The 22493-nt window shown below is 42.3% G+C and overlaps 2 protein-coding genes across 8 annotated transcripts in view; one reads left to right on the top strand and one right to left on the bottom strand.

The window, feature by feature from the left end:
- Positions 1-22493, top strand: part of LOC114426624 (uncharacterized protein DDB_G0283697-like) — a 403048-nt gene that overhangs the window by 279991 nt on the left and 100564 nt on the right. The gene's annotated exons all lie outside the window — the stretch shown is intronic.
- On the bottom strand, positions 1015-10802 carry LOC114426626 (enolase-phosphatase E1-like). Of its 7 annotated transcripts, XM_028394146.1 has the most exons (20): positions 10638-10796; positions 9999-10055; positions 9569-9663; positions 9345-9386; positions 8898-8973; positions 8486-8586; positions 7832-8047; positions 7253-7328; positions 6840-6940; positions 6185-6403; positions 5605-5680; positions 5389-5490; positions 4938-5035; positions 4334-4409; positions 4118-4219; positions 3667-3764; positions 3063-3138; positions 2907-2966; positions 2133-2348; positions 1015-1935 (listed from the first exon to the last, which is right to left on the bottom strand). In XM_028394146.1, the coding sequence occupies exons 2-20, from the start codon at positions 10015-10017 to the stop codon at positions 1727-1729; spliced, it is 2058 nt and encodes a 685-aa protein (XP_028249947.1). In that variant the 5' UTR covers positions 10018-10055; positions 10638-10796; the 3' UTR covers positions 1015-1726. The 7 variants fall into 7 exon arrangements, with proteins under 7 accessions (XP_028249947.1, XP_028249948.1, XP_028249951.1 ...); XM_028394147.1 differs by lacking the exon at positions 9345-9386 and having other exon boundaries at positions 10638-10794; XM_028394150.1 differs by lacking the exons at positions 7253-7328; positions 7832-8047; positions 8486-8586 and having other exon boundaries at positions 10638-10802.

The following is a 22493-nucleotide window of genomic DNA, read 5'->3' as shown; positions in this document are numbered from 1 at the left end:
ACTGCCATTATTGTTATTGTGGGCTCACATGTGCGCGGGTGATGGTGAGAGTACGTCGCACACAAAAATGCATCATCATGACGAGGCACTAATCGCCGTAATCGATAAGTGGCAAATATTGAGAGTTTTTCTGACGATTAATTGCACATTATACGATTTTGCACAAGCCTAATTCCCAATGGTGTCCTGAGTGGACACAGTGAATTTCAGCTCAATTGGATGAAGTATGTGAGGCGTGAAAAGTTTCGTAGCAGGGTCACAAATCACCAAAAATGACCACAAAATTCAAGATGGCGGACTTCCTGTTAGGAACTAGAGACTTTTTTGTGCAGCTTGGTGTAACACACAGGTGTACCGAGTTTCATTACTATACACAAAACAGGCCAGGGGCGCAGGCAGAAAAACCTATGAAAACACAATATTTTGTGTAGCCAGTAGGTGGCGCTATGTCAAATCCTCGATATTGTTGTATAGATGTGTTTAGGGTCAGAGTCTGATCATACATGTGACATTTGGTACAGATCGGACAGTAAACACAGAAGTTATAGCGACTTCCTGTTTCCTGTGAAATTGCCAAACTTTTAGGCCACCCCCCGGCCGCACCGTCAGACTTTTGTAAGAGTTTTGGAATGCGTCTATTCCCTATGGTGTCCTGAGTGGACACAGTGAGTTTCAGCTCAATTCCATGAAGTATGCGAGGCGTGAAAAGTTTTGTAGCAGGGTCACAAATCGCCAAAAATGGCCACAAACTTTAAAATGGCAGACTTCCTGTTGGGTTTGGAGGGGGGGTCCAAGAGACTTTTTTTATGCGTCATGAGGTGATACATATGTGTGCCAATTTTCATAATCCTGTGTCAAACCGGCCAGAGGGGCTATGCGTTAGGGGGCGCTCAGGGGGAAACTCAGAAAATTTTTCAGGCGAATGAGGGGGGGGGGATAATAATCCTAAGGGTTTCAATAGGGCTCTTGCATCATTCGGTGCTCGGGCCCTAATAACAACAAAAGAACTCAGGATCGTGACAACAATCCATTCATTTCAAACTGCACATTTGGTAAAAGCAGTAATGTGGACATTGTAGCAAATGTAAGCCATTCAAGATGATGAAGACTTTCCTGTATCAGCTTGTCATGTTATTTTCACTGGTATCAATATATAATAGAAAGCAACATACATGCTAATAGTATACAGTTCAGTTCAGTATGTAATTCACTGTCATTCCAAAGGAAAAAATACAAGAAGTTTTTCATAGACATTCATTATTTCTTTAACTTTAATCACAGGCAGGTGTACTTGTCATGTTAAATATTTGTTTCCCCCTAACTCCTGTTGCTGTGGGCTTGTTTGTGTTGTGTAGCTCTGCAGTATGCTAGTGTGTGTAAATCAAATTATATATTTTTTCCTCATTATTTCATTTCCTCATTATCAGCTTTAGTTTTCCACTATGTTAATAATTTGTTTAACTGTTAAGTGTAATCTGACCTCTGCTGTTGTGTAGACATGCCCATCAAATATATGCACAAATTAACGACATTGTTTCTGTCTCCAGTGAAGCCCTCTAGTATGAGTTTAGTTATTAACACATCTACAAACTCATGGTGCACACACTGGATGTAACCATATTGGCACATGACCACAAAACAGCAGAGAATCAAACTAAGTGATTTCAATCTGTGGCTGCAAAGCTGGAAAATAAAACCACTGAACTATGATGAAGATCATCAAGATTTAGTGTGTCTGTATAACTCTTTGTATTTCTCTGACAGCCTGGTCATTGTGTGCACATTGCAGTAATCCTCTCTGAGTCTGATGGAAGAGAACATGAGCCTCCAACACAAACCTTGGATCTTCAAACCATTTTCTTCCTCCAGGTGAAAACTCCTCATCTCTGGTGTGATGCATCAGCACCACAATGACTGGTTTATTAGTTGATGACACTGGAAGGCAACAAATAAATGTGAAATATGAGATGATATGTACGAACAGAAATTTAGTTCTTTAGTGTTTAACATTATCCCACTAAGGTTAGAGGTTCAGGACGTCCTCACATTCAGAATCTTATTTAGCATTAAATAACTGAGGGATGTTTAAAATGACAAAAACACACATATCTCAGTGACCCTCTGTACATTACCTGCTGCATGACTCTTGACTGCTCCCACATCTGAGCCAATGCGGGAAAAGATTGGACAGAAGACAATGATGATGTCACATTCCTGCACACTTGAGCTCTCTGTCCAGATTCTATTCTCCAGTTTGCCTACTATGGTCTGATGAGCACCAAATGTCTCACCAGTAACGACACAAGCAACTTTGGAAACTGGTGTCACTCTGGGAATCCATGACCTTGCTAAAAATGAAAAACAATCATTGCATTAATGTTGATGATTTAAAATCTAGTTGTTGTCATCTCTAATAAGAGACACAGATTCATTAACACATGTACATTAATGAACAGAGCTAAAATTTATACTTCTGTGTGACACAAGTTTCATCTGAGCAGCTGAACATGAGCCTCTACCTGAAAATCATCATAGCAACCAGAACACTGAACCACTGAAGAGAGGCTGAATGAAGAGGACAGCCTGACTCAGTTTGTCTTTAGAAGAGATAACCCTTTAATGCTCCACACTGTCCATGGTTTACATACTAATCATTCATTATATCAATGTCAGCAGCTGTGCAATGTATTCTAGGAGTACTGTTTAAAGGCTGGCTGCTCCTCATTCTGATAAAGGTGAGAACTCAGCTATGACAGCTATTCACAGAGCATCTTTCTCTAAATGAAACAGATTTTAGGTTTTTCTCCCACACAGACAGAGGCCAGAGACAGCATTCATGATAACACAATATAATCTGATATCAGATAAATGTAAATCAGCAGTAAATAATTCATTATATACATAACCTGTTTTTCTTTTACAACATCGAAAACAGGAAAACATTCCAGTGAATATGTTCTGATCACCTGCAAAGCAAACATACATTTACTGAACACTGTCACATGAACACAAACTGTGTCAGATCTTACAAAAGGAAAGATAAATAGAATTGTTGAACATACATGGAACACAATCTTTGATTTTACACCTCTTCTGTTCTCTCTGGATGTTCTGACATTTCTCTTCATCCTCAGCCATCTGCATTTGAAACAGAAGACATGTGAACACAGAGACTAGAAGACATATGACAGAGTGATGTTTGTGCTGTTTCTACTGGTGGAAAGTAATAAAGTAGATTCACTCAGGTACTCGTAGGCACTACCATTAGCATGTTTCCTGTTGGCCGTTATTTTATTCAGACTGTTAATGCAGAGGTTTGGTCTCACACATCCAGGTCTATGTTCTATGTTTTTAAACACAAGGTTAAAATGTGTTCTCATCATAAATGTAGGAGCTCCAGATCTTTCTCACTGAATTATCAGAATGTTTTGTTCACATATTATTTGTGTTAATGGTGGATTTGTCATGGTGAATGAATCCAGCTGTAACAAAGGACTATGTGTTGATTTCCCACAGAGTCACAGTAATATTCCTGATACATTCATGTTTTTGTATTTAGATTATTAAGAAGTTTCATGAAGTGTCAGAGTGTGCATCATTAAAGTACTAGTGATTGTATTTATGCTGTTAGCAGTAAAACAGTTTACTTAGTGATTGTTGGTTCACCTGTGAATCATTGTCATCAGATTTCTTCTGCTCTTTTGGTCCGACAGGTTGTGATGATGTCTCCATCTTTTGTGCAGGCTGGGTGGAGCTGTCTGCATCTGTGCAAACAAGTGATACATGACGCTGATTTCTGGCTGCTGCACAGATTTGCGTTGGTGTTTGTTGCTACAGTACAGTATCAACATATGTGCAGCAGCCAGGTGTTGTATTCATGAAGTTTGCCAACACTGAGAGTTTGTACTTAGTGATGAAATTCTAAACAATTAAAATCAGACCATTTTCTTAGAATGTTCTTGGATGACAGCTATTCACAGTGCATCTTTGTCTAAATGAAACAGAATTTAGGTTTTTCTCCCACACAGACAGAGGCCAGAGACAGCATTCATGATAACACAATATAATCCCATATCAGATAAATGTGATGCAGTAAATAACTCCTTATATGAACAACCTGTTTTTAGTTTCTTTGAAGGTAAACTCTTCACCACATCAGCGAGCAAATCCACAACATCATTTGGGTGAATTCGTCTTTTCCTTATTACATTTTCAGCATCTGCAAAGCAAACATACATTTACTGAACACTGTCACATGAACACAAACTGTGTCAGATCTTACAAGACGAAAGATAAATAGAAACAACAAATAAATGTAAATAGTTGAACATACATGGAACACAGTCTTTGATTTCAGAGCTCTTCAGTTCTCTCAGGATCTTCTGCCATTTCTCTTCATCCACAGCCATCTGCATTTGAAACAGAAGACATGTGAACACAGAGACTAGAAGACATATGACAGAGTGATCTTTGTGCTGTTTCTACTGGTGGAAAGTCATAAAGTACATTCACTCAGGTACTCGTAGGCACTACCATTAGCATGTTTCCTGTTGGCCGTTATTTTATTCAGACTGTTAATGCAGAGGTTTGGTCTCACACATCCAGGTCTATGTTCTATGTTTTTAAACACAAGGTTAAAATGTGTTCTCATCATAAATGTAGGAGCTCCAGATCTTTCTCACTGAATTATCAGAATGTTTTGTTCACATATTATTTGTGTTAATGGTGGATTTGTCATGGTGAATGAATCCAGCTGTAACAAAGGACTATGTGTTGATTTCCCACAGAGTCACAGTAATATTCCTGATACATTCATGTTTTTGTATTTAGATTATTAAGAAGTTTCATGAAGTGTCAGAGTGTGCATCATTAAAGTACTAGTGATTGTATTTACGCTGTTAGCAGTAAAACAGTTTACTTAGTGATTGTTGGTTCACCTGTGAATCATTGTCATCAGATTTCTTCTGCTCTTTTGGTCCGACAGGTTGTGATGATGTCTCCATCTTTTGTGCAGGCTGGGTGGAGCTGTCTGCATCTGTGCAAACAAGTGATACATGACGCTGATTTCTGGCTGCTGCACAGATTTGCGTTGGTGTTTGTTGCTACAGTACAGTATCAACATATGTGCAGCAGCCAGGTGTTGTATTCATGAAGTTTGCCAACACTGAGAGTTTGTACTTAGTGATGAAATTCTAAACAATTAAAATCAGACCATTTTCTTAGAATGTTCTTGGATGACAGCTATTCACAGTGCATCTTTGTCTAAATGAAACAGATTTTAGGTTTTTCTCCCACACAGACAGAGGCCAGAGACAGCATTCATGATAACACAATATAATCCCATATCAGATAAATGTGATGCAGTAAATAACTCCTTATATGAACAACCTGTTTTTAGTTTCTTTGAAGGTAAACTCTTCACCACATCAGCGAGCAAATCCACAACATCATTTGGGTGAATTCGTCTTTTCCTTATTACATTTTCAGCATCTGCAAAGCAAACATACATTTACTGAACACTGTCACATGAACGCAAACTGTGTCAGATCTTACAAGAGGAAAGATAAATAGAAACAACAAATAAATGTAAATAGTTGAACATACATGGAACACAGTCTTTGATTTCAGAGCTCTTCAGTTCTCTCAGGATCTTCTGCCATTTCTCTTCATACACAGCCATCTGCATTTGAAACAGAAGACATGTGAACACAGAGACTGGAAGACATATGACAGAGTGATCTTTGTGCTGTTTCTACTGGTGGAAAGTCATAAAGTACATTCACTCATTTAGTATTTATACTCCACTGAAGTTTGTCCATATAAAACAGACAGAGCAATCCCCCAAACATAGTCACAGTGCAGTAGAACTGGACTGTGTCATGAGTTAAATCCATCACTGATATATCTCCGTCCAGGTTTTAGGAACATGTTCTTTGTGTCTGAGAGGTAACAATAATTATCTGTAGAGCTGATTACTGCTGCTGATTCCAACCCTGCCCCTCTACCATCAGCATGCTTCCTGTTGTTTAAATCAGTTTTATTAGGACAGGGTTGTCTTAATGAGGTTAACTTCAGTTAGACAAATATTTGTTCTAAACTTTAATAATATAATAATAGGAGCTCTAAATATATTTCATTCTGTTTAATATTTATGTCCATTTAAAGATAAATGTCACTTTCTCACCTTTTCTTCTTGGATCTTCTTCTGATGGTGTGAGTCTGACTGGTTTTCAGGACTGAGCTCAGTGTCATTAGCTGAATGTAGTCTTTTTATAGTTTGCTCACTGTTTGACTCTGCAGCCTGTAGAGAGACAGCAGGCTGTTCTTCTTCTTCTTCCCTGTTAACAGATGTCTCTTTTGAACAGTCAGGTTGTGATGGTGATGTCTCCATATTTTCTGCAGCCTGGATACACAATATAAAGTTTGATTATGTGTTAGAGAATAGATTAAATCAAGTCTTCTTACAGTATGAGCTGTGATGTTTCCCTGAGCTTTAATGATGCAGCAGATATTATATCATATTAGACATGTTATTAGAGGTCAGGCTGTATCTGCAGTTTGACTCATACAGCATCAGAGATCAGACTTCACTCAGGACTCATCATTCAGAACCACAGACTCACACAATCAAGAAGACGTAAAGCTAAAGAAGTTTTTCTTTGTTCTCATGGACTTGTTATCTCTTCATACTGTGCAACCAGAACAGTTTGACAGTTGCACTCATGTTTTTTTTAGTTAATTTAAGAAATTTGAATGAAAAATATCACAATGTTTGCATAATCAAAGTAGTAGTAATGTTATTTGTGCTGGTTGGTCAGCAGTAAAAACAGTGCACTTACAGGTGGTTCACTCTTTGGATACATGTCATCAGGTTTATCCTCCTCTTCTGGACGGTCAGGTTGTGATGTCTCTGTATTGTCTGCAGCCTGGTTGTCTTGATCTGTGGAAACAAGTGTTACATGTTGCTGATTGTCTGGGTGGTTGCACAGATTTGTGTTGCTATGTGGTGCTACAAGACTGTGTTCAAACCACAGATCATGTTCATGAAGGTTCCTCACACTGAGGCCTTTACTGATAGAATTCTACGAACATTCTCAGAATGAGCACACTGAGAGTTTTCTTAGATAACCGTTATTCATGAGGCATCTTTGGCCTAAAAGAGCTCCTAAGGTGGAAGACTGGTGGAAGATCAGATCTTACAAGAGGAAAGATAAACAGAAAGCAACAACCAAATGCAAATAGTAGAACATACGTGGAACACAATCTTTGATTTCAGACCTCTTCAGTTCTTCCGGGATCTTCTGACATTTCTCTCTATCCTCAGCCATCTGCATTTGAAACAGAAGACATGTGAACACAGAGACTAGAAGACATATGACAGAGTGATGTTTGTGCTGTTTCAACTGGTGGAAAGTAATAAAGTACATTCACTCATTTAGTATTTTTACTCCACTGGAGTTTGTCCATATAAAACAGAGAGAACAATCCCCCAACCATAGTCACAGTGCAGCAGAACTGAGTCATGAGTTAAATCCATCACTGATGTATCTCTGTCCAGGTTTTAGGAACGTGTTCTTTGTGCAGCATACATGAGCTGAGAGGTAACAGTAATTATCTGTAGAGCTGATTACTGCTGCTGATTCCAACCCTGCCCCTCTACCATCAGCATGCTTCCTGTTGTTTAAATCAGTTTTATTAGGACAGGGTTGTCTTAATGAGCTTAACTTCAGTGAAGACAAATATTTGTTCTAAACTTTAATGTAGGAGCTCTATATATATTTCATTCTGTTTAATATTTCTGTCCATTTAAAGATAAATGTCACTTTCTCACCTTTTCTTCTTGGATCTTCTTCTGATGGTGTGAGTCTGACTGGTTGTCAGGACTGAGCTCAGTGTCATTAGTTGAATGTAGTCTTTTTATAGTTTGCTCACTGTTTGACTCTGCAGCCTGTCGAGAGACAGCAGACTGTTCTTCTTCTTCCCTGTTAACAGATGTCTCTTTTGAACAGTCAGGTTGTGATGGTGATGTCTCCATATTTTCTGCAGCCTGTGCAGACACAATACAAAGTTTGATTATGTGTTAGAGAACAGATTAAATGAAGTCTTCTTACAGTATGAGCTGTGATGTCTCACTGAGCTTTAATGATGCAGCAGATATTATATCATATTAGACATGTTATTAGAGGTCAGTCTGTATCTGCAGTTTGATTCATACAGCATCAGAGATCAGACTTCACTCAGGACTCATCATTCAGAACCACAGACTCACACAATCAAGAAGACGTAAAGCTAAAGAAGTTTTTCCTTGTTCTCATGGACTTGTTATCTCTTCATACTGTGCAGCTAGAACAGTTTGACAGTTGCACTCATGTTTTTTTTAGTTAATTTAAGAAATTTGAATGAAAAATATTACAATGTTTGCATGATCACAGTAGTAGTAGTGGTATTTGTGCTGGTTGGTCAGCAGTAAAAACAGTGCACTTACAGGTGGTTCACTCTTTGGATCCATGTTATTAGGTTTATCCTCCTCTTCTGGACTGTCAGGTTGTGATGTCTCTGTATTGTCTGCAGCCTGGTTGTCTTGATCTGTGGAAACAAGTGTTACATGTTGCTGATTTTCTGGGTCCTGCACAGATTTGTGTTTCTATGTGGTGCTACAAGACTATGTTCAAACCACAGATCATGTTCATGAAGGTTCCTCACACTGAGGCCTTTACTGATAAAATTCTAGGAACATTCTCAGAATGAGCACACTGAGAGTTTTCTTAGATAACAGTTATTCATGAAGCATCTTCGGCCTAAAAGAGCTCCTAAGGTGGAAGACTGGTGGAAGATCAGATCTTACAAGAGGAAAGATAAATAGAAAGCAACAACCAAATGCAAATAGTAGAACATACGTGGAACACAATCTTTGATTTCAGAGCTCTTCTTTTCTCTCTGGATGTTCTGACATTTCTCTTCATCCTCAGCCATCTGCATTTGAAACAGAAGACATGTGAACACAGAGACTAGAAGACATATGACAGAGTGATGTTTGTGCTGTTTCAATTGGTGGAAAGTAACAAAGTACATTCACTCAGGTACTCGTAGGCACTACCATTAGCATGTTTCCTGTTGGCCGTTATTTTATTCAGACTGTTAATGCAGAGTTTTGGTCTGACTCACACATGCAGGTCTATGTTCTTTGTTTTTAAACAAGGTTAACATCAGCAAAGACAAAAATGTGTTCTCATCATAAGAACAGATAAAATCAAGTCTTCAAGATCAAGGGTCAAGGATTCTATCATGGAAATCTCTATGTTCACATTAATTACTGTAATTATCAGAATGTTTTGTTCACATACTATTTGTGTTAATGGCGGATTTGTCATGGTGAATGAATCCAGCTGTAACAAAGAACTATGTGTTTATTTCCCACAGAGTCACAGTAATATTCCTGTTACACTCATGTTTTTGTATTTAGATTATTATGAAGTTTCAGAAGTGTCAGAGTGTGCATCATTAAAGTACTATTGATGGTATTTATGCTGTTAGCAGTAAAACAGTTTACTTAGTGTTGTTGGTTCACCTGTGAATCATTGTCATCAGATTTCTGCTCTTTTGGTCCGACAGGTTGTGATGATGTCTCCATCTTTTGTGCAGTCTGGGTGGAGCTGTCTGCATCTGTGCAAACAAGTGATACATGACGCTGATTTCTGTCTGTTTCGTGTTGTTGCTACAAGTACAGTATATTTGCAAGATTCCAAGCAATAAGTAAATACATTTTTCTTGGATAACTGTTATTCACAGAACATCTTAAGTATGAAAGAGCTCCTCAGTGGATGACTGTTGGAAGTATGGAGCTCCTCTTACCTTCCACCTCTTATCCTGTATTTGTAACTTGGAGTTCAAGTGGACTCAAACAGTACCAAAGTGATGTTGGTGCTTTAATTTTGAGTTTCAAATATAGTGATGTGTTTATTCAGTCTTTAGAAACGTGTCTGCCCAATCTCACTCACCTCCAGATGAATGGCTCATGTTGTTTTGGGTAGAAAAGGAGCAGCTTATTCTCACACCTGAAACAGAGACAGATGCCAATGGTACGATTTTTTAGTGTATCAGTTGGCTCATGGACAGCCTCTTTGCATCATCTTTTCTGTCACTGTCAGACTGAGAAATCCTACCGACAACACACTGATGTGAGTATTTGCGTTTCACAAAGTCATTTGTCTGCTATAGACGAGAGTTGATATTATGCGTGCGCTGCAAAAGTTTGAGACAAACCAGCCGTCGCTTAAGGCGCTGTGCGCGCTCCCGCAACGACAACTAGTTTTTGGCAGACGATCGAGTTTGACACCTGGTTTGATTTAACGATTAAATCATCACGATAAAATCTTATTATTGCACACAATAGCAACATATATCCTATATATTCTGCCGAGATATTAACATCTGCAAGTGGTTTGTAAAATAGTTAATGTAATAGCTAAAATTTCCATTCTTCTTCTACTTTCTGTCGCAACATGGAATTAATGAAGTTTAATAAACACAACATCTTAAAATAACCACAAATTAACATAACAACAACAACATAATAATGAACTGTTAATGTGTCTCGATCACAGCAGTTAAGTGAAAATGTGAGACAGATTTCTTACCCACGACTCTCTTGTGTCTCTTGTGTTCCTCTGTTGCAAAGTCCTGCCAGTTATATGAAGACCCCGCCCCTGTGCACTTCACTTAACCGCGTGACTTACGAGAAACACAGTATGGTTAAAGTGAAACTGACTGATTTATATTTGGCGACGATCTCAAGTATTAAGTATTTCTACAGCACAGCGGCGAACGCAAGATGGGCGGTTCTGACTCGGGTTTGGTTGGTTTGGAATTGGTTAACTTCACCATGGCAACGGACCATTGACAATGGACACTGAAACAAAGAGCCCGCCCACTTTTCCTCTTTTGCTCAGTCAGCGTATGTTTGAACACAAGTGACAAAGTGCAGAGTGCACTTGTTGTAGCCATTTTTGATTGATATAGGCAGGCACTGTACAACATTGTTTATTTAAGTTGAGTCATCATTATTGTTATTTTCATCATACTTTGCTACACATAATGAGTTAAGGTTTACGGGAAGAGGAGGTTATGTCATAAGGGCTGCACCAGGTTTTTATGAACAGGAAAATGTTTGGAGTAGCAAGGAGGGTAGAGGGGGTGGCACTCCTGAAGACCTTTTATGACTCCGTGGTGGCATCAGTCATCCTGTACGGTGTGGTCTGCTGAAACAGCAGCATCACTGAGAAGGAGTGGAAGAAGCTGGACAGAGTCATCAGGAAGTCCAGCTCTGTCCTGGGCTGCTCTCTGGACTCAGTGCAGGAGGTGGGTGACAGGAGGGTCCTGGCAAAACTGACATCCATGCTGGACAATGAGTCCCACCCCCTGCAGGACACCCTGTCAGCCCTGCAGAGCAGCTTCAGTGGCAGACTGCTCCACCCTCGGTGTGTGAAGGAGAGGTACAGAAGGTCTTTCCTTCCTGCTGCTGTCAGACTGTATAATAAACACTTCTGATAGGTGCAGTATTAACACACCACAGTGTGCTTTTATTTACTGTTATTAGGGCCCGAGCACCGAATGGTGCAAGAGCCCTATTGAAACCCTTAGGATTATTAGGGCCCGAGCACCGAATGGTGCAAGAGCCCTATTGAAACCCTTAGGATTATTATTAGGGCCCGAGCACCGAATGGTGCAAGAGCCCTATTGAAACCCTTAGGATTATTATTTTTAGGGCCCGAGCACCGAATGGTGCAAGAGCCCTATTGAAACCCTTAGGATTATTATTTTTAGGGCCCGAGCACCGATTGGTGCAAGAGCCCTATTGAAACCCTTAGGATTATTATTAGGGCCCGAGCACCGAATGGTGCAAGAGCCCTATTGAAACCCTTAGGATTATTATTAGGGCCCGAGCACCGAATGGTGCAAGAGCCCTATTGAAACCCTTAGGATTATTAGGGCCCGAGCACCGAATGGTGCAAGAGCCCTATTGAAACCCTTAGGATTATTATTAGGGCCCGAGCACCGAATGGTGCAAGAGCCCTATTGAAACCCTTAGGATTATTAGGGCCCGAGCACCGAATGGTGCAAGAGCCCTATTGAAACCCTTAGGATTATTATTAGGGCCCGAGCACCGAATGGTGCAAGAGCCCTATTGAAACCCTTAGGATTATTTTTTTTTTTTTTATTTTTTTTTTTTTTTTTCCCCCTCCGAGATCGCATTTTTGGAGGCCTTAACATGCCCAAAAAGTCACTAAACTTGGTAGAAAAATTCATTCGCCCGAAAAATTTTGAAATTTGCTGACTTTTGAAATGCACATATAATTAAAGCTGCAAGCAGCATTGCGGGCCCTCGCGCACCTTGCGATCCGCGGGGTCATCGCAGTCTTCTCTCCTATGCTCTTGTCTCCTATACTCTCCTGTCCTATGCTCTCCTCTTATTTCCACAGAGATACAACGAACACATGTTTACAACCAAACTTTCCTGCTACCAGTAGGTGGCGCTATGACCGTATCATCCTATTAGCATATATGTCTGTTCAGACTCGGGTCCATAGCAGTACTGTAAGATTTTGTCCACATTGCATAAAGTATATGGGTAGTACTGCATAAAACACAGCGAGTTCCTTTGTAATGGCAAACGGTCAACTTTGAGGCCACTCCCCCGCCACACGGTAATACTTTTGAAAGAGTTTTGGAATGCATCTATTCCCTATGGTGTCCTGAGTAGACACAGTGAATTTCAGCTCAATTGCATGAAGTATGTGAGGCGTGAAAAGTTTTGAAGCAGGGTCAAAAATAGGCAAACAATTGCCACAAAAGTCAAAATGGCGGACTTCCTGTTGGGTTTGGAGGCGGGGTCCAAGAGACTTTTTTGTGCGTCTTGGGGTGATACACATGTGTGCTAATTTTCATGAACCTGTGTCAAACTGGCCAGCGGGGCTACACATTAGAGCAAAAAATACAGGGAGTTCCTTTGTAATGGCGAATGGTCAACTTTGAGGCCACGCCCCCACCACACCGTAAGACCTTTGTAAGAGTTTTGGAATGCGTCTATTCCCTGTGGTGTCCTGAGTGGACACAGTGAATTTCAGCTCAATTGCATGAAGTATGTGAGGCGTGAAAAGTTTTGAAGCAGGGTCACAAATAGGCAAAAAATGGCCACAAAAGTCAAAATGGTGGACTTCCTGTTGGGTTTGGAGGGGGGGTCCAAGAGACTTTTTTGTGCGTCTTGGGGTGATACACATGTGTGCTAATTCTCATGATCCTGTGTCAAACTGGCCAGCGGGGCTACGCATTAGGGCAATAAATACAGTGAGTTCCTTTGTAATGGCGAATGGTCAACTTTGAGGCCACGCCCCCGCCACACCGTCAGACTTTTGTAAGAGTTTTTGAATGCGTCTATTCCCTATGGTGTCCTGAGTGGACACAGTGATTTTCAGCTTGATTGGATGAAGTATGCGAGGCGTGAAAAGTTTTGTAGCAGGGTCACAAATCGCCAAAAATTAACAGAAATTTCAAAATTGCGGACTTCCTGTTGGGTTTGGAGGGGGGGTCCAAGAGACTTTTTTGTGCATCTTGGCGTGATACACATGTGTACCAATTTTCATGACCCTACTCAAAACAGGCCAGGGGGGCAGGCAGAAAAACCTATGAAAACACAACATTTTGTGTAGCCAGTAGGTGGCGCTCTGTCAAAGCCTCAATATTGTTGTATAGATGTGTTTAGGGTCAGACTCTGATCATACATGTGACATTTCATACAGATCGGACAGAAAACGAAGAAGTTATAGAGACTTTCTGTGTCCTCAGAAATGGTCAAACTTTGAGGCCACGCCCCGGCCACACCGTCAGACTTTTGTAAGAGTTTTGGAATGCGTCTATTCCCTATGGTGTCCTGAGTGGACACGGCGAATTTCAGCTCAATCCGTTGAAGTATGCGAGGCGTGAAAAGTTTGGCAGCAGGGTCACACATCGCCAAAAATGGCCACAAACCTTCAAATGGCGGACTTCCTGTTGGGTTTGGAGGGGGGGTCCAAGAGACTTTTTTGTGCGTCTTGAGATGATACATATGTGTGCCAATTTTCATAATCCTGTGTCAAACCGGCCAGAGGGGCTACGCGTTGGGGGCGCTATAGAGCCATTTTTAGGGCCCGAGCACCGAATGGTGCAAGAGCCCTATTGAAACCCTTAGGATTATTATTTTTAGGGCCCGAGCACCGAATGGTGCAAGAGCCCTATTGAAACCCTTAGGATTATTATTAGGGCCCGAGCACCGAATGGTGCAAGAGCCCTATTGAAACCCTTAGGATTATTATTAGGGCCCGAGCACCGAATGGTGCAAGAGCCCTATTGAAACCCTTAGGATTATTATTAGGGCCCGAGCACCGAATGGTGCAAGAGCCCTATTGAAACCCTTAGGATTATTAGGGCCCGAGCACCGAATGGTGCAAGAGCCCTATTGAAACCCTTAGGATTATTATTTTTTTTTTTTTTTTTTTTTTTTTTTTTTTTTTTTCCCCCTCCGAGATCGCATTTTTGGAGGCCTTAACATGCCCAAAAACTCACCAAACTTGGTAGAAAAATTCATTCGCCCGAAAAATTTTGAAATTTGCTGACTTTTGAAATGCACATATAAAAATGGCTCTATAGCGCCCCCAACGCGTAGCCCCTCTGGCCGGTTTGACACAGGATTATGAAAATTGGCACACATATGTATCACCTCAAGACGCACAAAAAAGTCTCTTGGACCCCCCCTCCAAACCCAACAGGAAGTCCGCCATTTGAAGGTTTGTGGCCATTTTTGGCGATGTGTGACCCTGCTGCCAAACTTTTCACGCCTCGCATACTTCAACGGATTGAGCTGAAATTCGCCGTGTCCACTCAGGACACCACAGGGAATAGACGCATTCCAAAACTCTTACAAAAGTCTGACGGTGTGGCCGGGGCGTGGCCTCAAAGTTTGACCATTTCTGAGGACACAGAAAGTCTCTATAACTTCTTCGTTTTCTGTCCGATCTGTACGAAATGTCACATGTATGATCAGAGTCTGACCCTAAACACATCTATACAACAATATTGAGGCTTTGACAGAGCGCCACCTACTGGCTACACAAAATGTTGTGTTTTCATAGGTTTTTCTGCCTGCCCCCCTGGCCTGTTTTGAGTAGGGTCACGAAAATTGGTACACATGTGTATCACCCCAAGATGCACAAAAAAGTCTCTTGGACCCCCCCTCCAAACCCAACAGGAAGTCCGCAATTTTGAAATTTCTGTTAATTTTTGGCGATTTGTGACCCTCCTACAAAACTTTTCACGCCTCGCATACTTCATCCAAATGAGCTAAAACTCACTGTGTCCACTCAGGACACCATAGGGAATAGACGCATTCAAAAACTCTTACAAAAGTCTGACGGTGTGGCGGGGGCGTGGTCTCAAAGTTGACCATTCGCCATTACAAAGGAACTCACTGTATTTATTGCCCTAATGCATAGCCCCGCTGGCCAGTTTGACACAGGATCATGAGAATTAGCACACATGTGTATCACCCCAAGACGCACAAAAAAGTCTCTTGGACCCCCCCTCCAAACCCAACAGGAAGTCCACCATTTTGACTTTTGTGGCCATTTTTTGCCTATTTGTGACCCTGCTTCAAAACTTTTCACGCCTCACATACTTCATGCAATTGAGCTGAAATTCACTGTGTCCACTCAGGACACCACAGGGAATAGACGCATTCCAAAACTCTTACAAAAGTCTTACGGTGTGGTGGGGGCGTGGCCTCAAAGTTGACCATTCGCCATTACAAAGGAACTCCCTGTATTTTTTGCCCTAATGTGTAGCCCCGCTGGCCAGTTTGACACAGGTTCATGAAAATTAGCACACATGTGTATCACCCCAAGACGCACAAAAAAGTCTCTTGGACCCCGCCTCCAAACCCAATAGGAAGTCCGCCATTTTGACTTTTATGGCAATTGTTTGCCTATTTTTGACCCTGCTTCAAAACTTTTCACGCCTCACATACTTCATGCAATTGAGCTGAAATTCACTGTGTCTACTCAGGACACCATAGGGAATAGATGCATTCCAAAACTCTTTCAAAAGTATTACCGTGTGGCGGGGGAGTGGCCTCAAAGTTGACCGTTCGCCATTACAAAGGAACTCGCTCTATTCTATGTAGTACTACCCATATACTTCATGCAATGTGGACAAAATCTTACAGTACTGCTATGGACCCGAGTCTGAACAAATATATATGCTAATGGGATGATACGGTCATAGCGCCACCTACTGGTAGCAGGAAAGTTTGGTTGTAAACATGTGTTTGTTGTATATCTGTGGAAATGAGAGGAGGAGAGCATAGGACAGGAGAGTATAAGAGACGAGAGCATAGGAGAGAAGACTGCGATGACCCCGCGGATCGCAAGGTGCGCGAGGGCCCGCAATGCTGCTTGCAGCTTTAATTATTTTTTTTTTTTTTCTTTCCCCCCCTTAGATCGCATTTTTGGGGGCCTTAACATGCCCAAAAACTCACCAAACTTGGTAGAAAAATTCATTCGCCCTAAAAATTTTGAAATTTGCTGACGTTTGAAACGCACATAGGAAAATGACTCTATAGCGCCCCCAACGCGTAGCCCCTCTGGCCGGTTTGACACAGGATTATGAAAATTGGCACACATATGTATCACCTCAAGACGCACAAAAAAGTCTCTTGGACCCCCCCTCCAAACCCAACAGGAAGTCCGCCATTTGAAGGTTTGTGGCCATTTTTGGCGCTGTGTGACCCTGCTGCCAAATTTTTCACGCCTCGCATACTTCATCGGATTGAGCTGAAATTCGCCGTGTCCACTCAGGACACCATAGGGAATAGACGCATTCCAAAACTCTTACAAAAGTCTGACGGTGTGGCCGGGGCGTGGCCTCAAAGTTTGACCATTTCTGAGGACACAGAAAGTCTCTATAACTTCTTCGTTTTCTGTCCGATCTGTACGAAATGTCACATGTATGATCAAAGTCTGACCCTAAACACATCTATACAACAATATTGAGGCTTTGACAGAGCGCCACCTACTGGCTACACAAAATGTTGTGTTTTCATAGGTTTTTCTGCCTGCCCCTGTGGCCTGTTTTGAGTAGGGTCATGAAAATTGGTACACATGTGTATCACCCCAAGATGCACAAAAAAGTCTCTTGGACCCCCCCTCCAAACCCAACAGGAAGTCCGCAATTTTGAAATTTCTGTTAATTTTTGGCGATTTGTGACCCTCCTACAAAACTTTTCACGCCTCGCATACTTCATCCAAATGAGCTAAAACTCACTGTGTCCACTCAGGACACCATAGGGAATAGACGCATTCAAAAACTCTTACAAAAGTCTGACGGTGTGGCGGGGGCGTGGCCTCAAAGTTGACCATTCGCCATTACAAAGGAACTCACTGTATTTATTGCCCTAATGCGTAGCCCCGCTGGCCAGTTTGACACAGGATCATGAGAATTAGCACACATGTGTATCACCCCAAGACGCACAAAAAAGTCTCTTGGACCCCGCCTCCAAACCCAACAGGAAGTCCGCCAATTTGACTTTTGTGGCAATTTTTTGCCTATTTTTGACCCTGCTTCAAAACTTTTCACGCCTCACATACTTCATGCAATTGAGCTGAAATTCACTGTGTCTACTCAGGACACCATAGGGAATAGATGCATTCCAAAACTCTTTCAAAAGTATTACCGTGTGGCGGGGGAGTGGCCTCAAAGTTGACCGTTCGCCATTACAAAGGAACTCGCTGTGTTTTATGCAGTACTACCCATATACTTTATGCAATGTGGACAAAATCTTACAGTACTGCTATGGACCCGAGTCTGAACAGATATATATGCTAATAGGATGATACGGTCATAGCGCCACCTACTGGTAGCAGGAAAGTTTGGTTGTAAACATGTGTTTGTTGTACATCTCTGCAAATGAGAGGAGAGGAGAGCATAGCACAGGAGAGTATGGGAGACAAGAGCATAGGAGAGAAGACAGCGATAGCCCCGCGGATCGCAAGGTGCGCGAGGGCCCGCAATGCTGCTTGCAGCTTTAATTTTTTTTTTTTTTTTTTTTTTTTTTTTTTTTTTTTTTTTCCCCCCTCCGAGATCGCATTTTTGGAGGCCTTAACATGCCCAAAAACTCACCAAACTTGGTAGAAAAATTCATTCGCCCGAAAAATTTTGAAATTTGCTGACTTTTGAAATGCACATATAAAAATGGCTCTATAGCGCCCCCAACGCGTAGCCCCTCTGGCCGGTTTGACACAGGATTATGAAAATTGGCACACATATGTATCACCTCAAGACGCACAAAAAAGTCTCTTGGACCCCCCCTCCAAACCCAACAGGAAGTCCGCCATTTGAAGGTTTGTGGCCATTTTTGGCGATGTGTGACCCTGCTGCCAAACTTTTCACGCCTCGCATACTTCAACGGATTGAGCTGAAATTCGCCGTGTCCACTCAGGACACCATAGGGAATAGACGCATTCCAAAACTCTTACAAAAGTCTTACGGTGTGGCCGGGGCGTGGCCTCAAAGTTTGACCATTTCTGAGGACACAGAAAGTCTCTATAACTTCTTCGTTTTCTGTCCGATCTGTACGAAATGTCACATGTATGATCAGAGTCTGACCCTAAACACATCTATACAACAATATTGAGGCTTTGACAGAGCGCCACCTACTGGCTACACAAAATGTTGTGTTTTCATAGGTTTTTCTGCCTGCCCCCCTGGCCTGTTTTGAGTAGGGTCATGAAAATTGGTACACATGTGTATCACCCCAAGATGCACAAAAAAGTCTCTTGGACCCCCCCTCCAAACCCAACAGGAAGTCCGCAATTTTGAAATTTCTGTTAATTTTTGGCGATTTGTGACCCTCCTACAAAACTTTTCACGCCTCGCATACTTCCTCCAAATGAGCTAAAACTCACTGTGTCCACTCAGGACACCATAGGGAATAGACGCATTCAAAAACTCTTACAAAAGTCTGACGGTGTGGTGGGGGCGTGGCCTCAAACTTGACCATTCGCCATTACAAAGGAACTCACTGTATTTATTGCCCTAATGCGTAGCCCCGCTGGCCAGTTTGACACAGGATCATGAGAATTAGCACACATGTGTATCACCCCAAGACGCACAAAAAAGTCTCTTGGACCCCCCCTCCAAACCCAACAGGAAGTCCACCATTTTGACTTTTTTTTTGTAATTTTTACCGTTTTCTGACCCTGCTATAAAACTTTTCATGCCTCGCATACTTCATGCAATTCAGCTGAAATTCACTGTGTCCACTCAGGACACCATAGGGAATAGACGCATTCCAAAACTCTTTCAAAAGTATTACCGTGTGGTGGGGGAGTGGCCTCAAAGTTGACCATTCGCCATTACAAAGGAACTCGCTGTGTTTTATGCAGTACTACCCATATACTTTATGCAATGTGGACAAAGTCTTACAGTACTGCCATGGAGCCGAGTCTAAACAGATATATATGCTAATAGGATGATACGGTCATAGCGCCACCTACTGGTAGCAGGAAAGTTTGGTTGTAAACATGTGTTTGTTGTATATCTGTGGAAATGAGAGGAGGAGAGAATAGCACAGGAGAGTATAGGAGACGAGAGCATAGGAGAGAAGACTGCGATGACCCCGCGGATCGCAAGGTGCGCGAGGGCCCGCAATGCTGCTTGCAGCTTTAATTAGGGCCCGAGCACCGAATGGTGCAAGAGCCCTATTGAAACCCTTAGGATTATTATTTTTTTTTTTTTTTTCCCCCTCCGAGATCGCATTTTTGGAGGCCTTAACATGCCCAAAAACTCACCAAACTTGGTAGAAAAATTCATTCGCCCAAAAAATTTTGAAATTTGCTGACTTTTGAAATGCACATATAAAAATGGCTCTATAGCGCCCCCAACGCGTAGCCCCTCTGGCCGGTTTGACACAGGATTATGAAAATTGGCACACATATGTATCACCTCAAGACGCACAAAAAAGTCTCTTGGACCCCCCCTCCAAACCCAACAGGAAGTCCGCCATTTGAAGGTTTGTGGCCATTTTTGGCGATGTGTGACCCTGCTGCCAAACTTTTCACGCCTCGCATACTTCAACGGATTGAGCTGAAATTCGCCGTGTCCACTCAGGACACCATAGGGAATAGACGCATTCCAAAACTCTTACAAAAGTCTGACGGTGTGGCCGGGGCGTGGCCTCAAAGTTTGACCATTTCTGAGGACACAGAAAGTCTCTATAACTTCTTCGTTTTCTGTCCGATCTGTACGAAATGTCACATGTATGATCAGAGTCTGACCCTAAACACATCTATACAACAATATTGAGGCTTTGACAGAGCGCCACCTACTGGCTACACAAAATGTTGTGTTTTCATAGGTTTTTCTGCCTGCCCCCCTGGCCTGTTTTGAGTAGGGGCATGAAAATTGGTACACATGTGTATCACCCCAAGATGCACAAAAAAGTCTCTTGGACCCCCCCCTCCAAACCCAACAGGAAGTCCGCAATTTTGAAATTTCTGTTAATTTTTGGCGATTTGTGACCCTCCTACAAAACTTTTCATGCCTCGCATACTTCATCCAAATGAGCTAAAACTCACTGTGTCCACTCAGGACACCATAGGGAATAGACGCATTCAAAAACTCTTACAAAAGTCTGACGGTGTGGCGGGGGCGTGGCCTCAAAGTTGACCATTCGCCATTACAAAGGAACTCACTGTATTTATTGCCCTAATGCGTAGCCCCGCTGGCCAGTTTGACACAGGATCATGAGAATTAGCACACATGTGTATCACCCCAAGACGCACAAAAAAGTCTCTTGGACCCCCCCTCCAAACCCAACAGGAAGTCCGCCATTTTGAAATTTCTGTTAATTTTTGGCGATTTGTGACCCTGCTACAAAACTTTTCACGCCTCGCATACTTCATCCAATCAAGCTGAAAATCACTGTGTCCACTCAGGACACGATACAGAATAGACGCATTCCAAAACTCTTACAAAAGTATTACGGTGTGGTGGGGGCGTGGACTCAAAGTTGACCATTCGCCATTACAAAGGAACTCCCTGTATTTTTTGCCCTAACGCGTAGCCCCGCTGGCCAGTTTGACACAGGATCATGAAAATTTGCACACATGTGTATCACCCCAAGACGCACAAAAAAGTCTCTTGGACCCCCCCTCCAAACCCAACAGGAAGTCTGCCATTTTCACTCTTGTGGCCATTTTTTGACTATTTGTGACCCTGCTTCTATACTTTTCACGCCTCGCATACTTCATTCAATTGAGCTGAAATTCACTGTCCACTCAGGACACCATAGGGAATAGACGCATTCAAAAACTCTTACAAAAGTCTGACGGTGTGGCGGGGGCGTGGCCTCAAAGTTGACCATTCGCCATTACAAAGGAACTCACTGTATTTATTGCCCTAATGCGTAGCCCCGCTGGCCAGTTTGACACAGGATCATGAGAATTAGCACACATGTGTATCACCCCAAGACGCACAAAAAAGTCTCTTGGACCCCCCCTCCAAACCCAACAGGAAGTCCACCATTTTGACTTTTGTGGCCATTTTTTGCCTATTTGTGACCCTGCTTCAAAACTTTTCACGCCTCACATACTTCATGCAATTGAGCTGAAATTCACTGTGTCCACTCAGGACACCACAGGGAATAGACGCATTCCAAAACTCTTACAAAAGTATTACGGTGTGGTGGGGGTGTGGCCTCAAAGTTGACCATTCGCCATTACAAAGGAACTCCCTGTATTTTTTGCCCTAACACGTAGCCCCGCTGGCCAGTTTGACACAGGATCATGAAAATTAGCACACATGTGTATCACCCCAAGACGCACAAAAAAGTCTCCTGGACCCCCGCTCCAAACCCAACAGGAAGTCCGCCATTTTGACTTTTGTGGCCATTTTTTGCCTATTTGTGACCCTGCTTCAAAACTTTTCACGCCTCACATACTTCATGCAATTGAGCTGAAAATCACTGTGTCCACTCAGGACACCATAGGGAATAGACGCATTCCAAAACTCTTTCAAAAGTATTACCGTGTGGTGGGGGCGTGGCCTCAAATTTGACCATTCGCCATTACAAAGGAACTTGCTCTAGTCTATGTGGTACTACCCATACACTTCATGCAATGTGGACAAAATCTTACACTACTGCTATGGACCCGAGTCTGAACAGATATATATGCTAATAGGATGATACGGTCATAGCGCCACCTACTGGTAGCAGGAAAGTTTGGTTGTAAACATGTGTTTGTTGTATATCTGTGGAAATGAGAGGAGGAGAGCATAGGACAGGAGAGTATAAGAGACGAGAGCATAGGAGAGAAGACTGCGATGACCCCGCGGATCGCCAGGTGCGCGAGGGCCCGCAATGCTGCTTGCAGCTTTAATTATTTTTTAGGGCCCGAGCACCGAATGGT

Source organism: Parambassis ranga, chromosome 21 (genome assembly GCF_900634625.1).
Source record: "Parambassis ranga chromosome 21, fParRan2.1, whole genome shotgun sequence".
NCBI classification, from domain to species: Eukaryota; Metazoa; Chordata; class Actinopteri; family Ambassidae; genus Parambassis; species Parambassis ranga.
The sequence above is the reverse complement of the archived record's forward strand: the minus strand, read 5'-3'. Positions and strand labels throughout refer to the sequence as shown.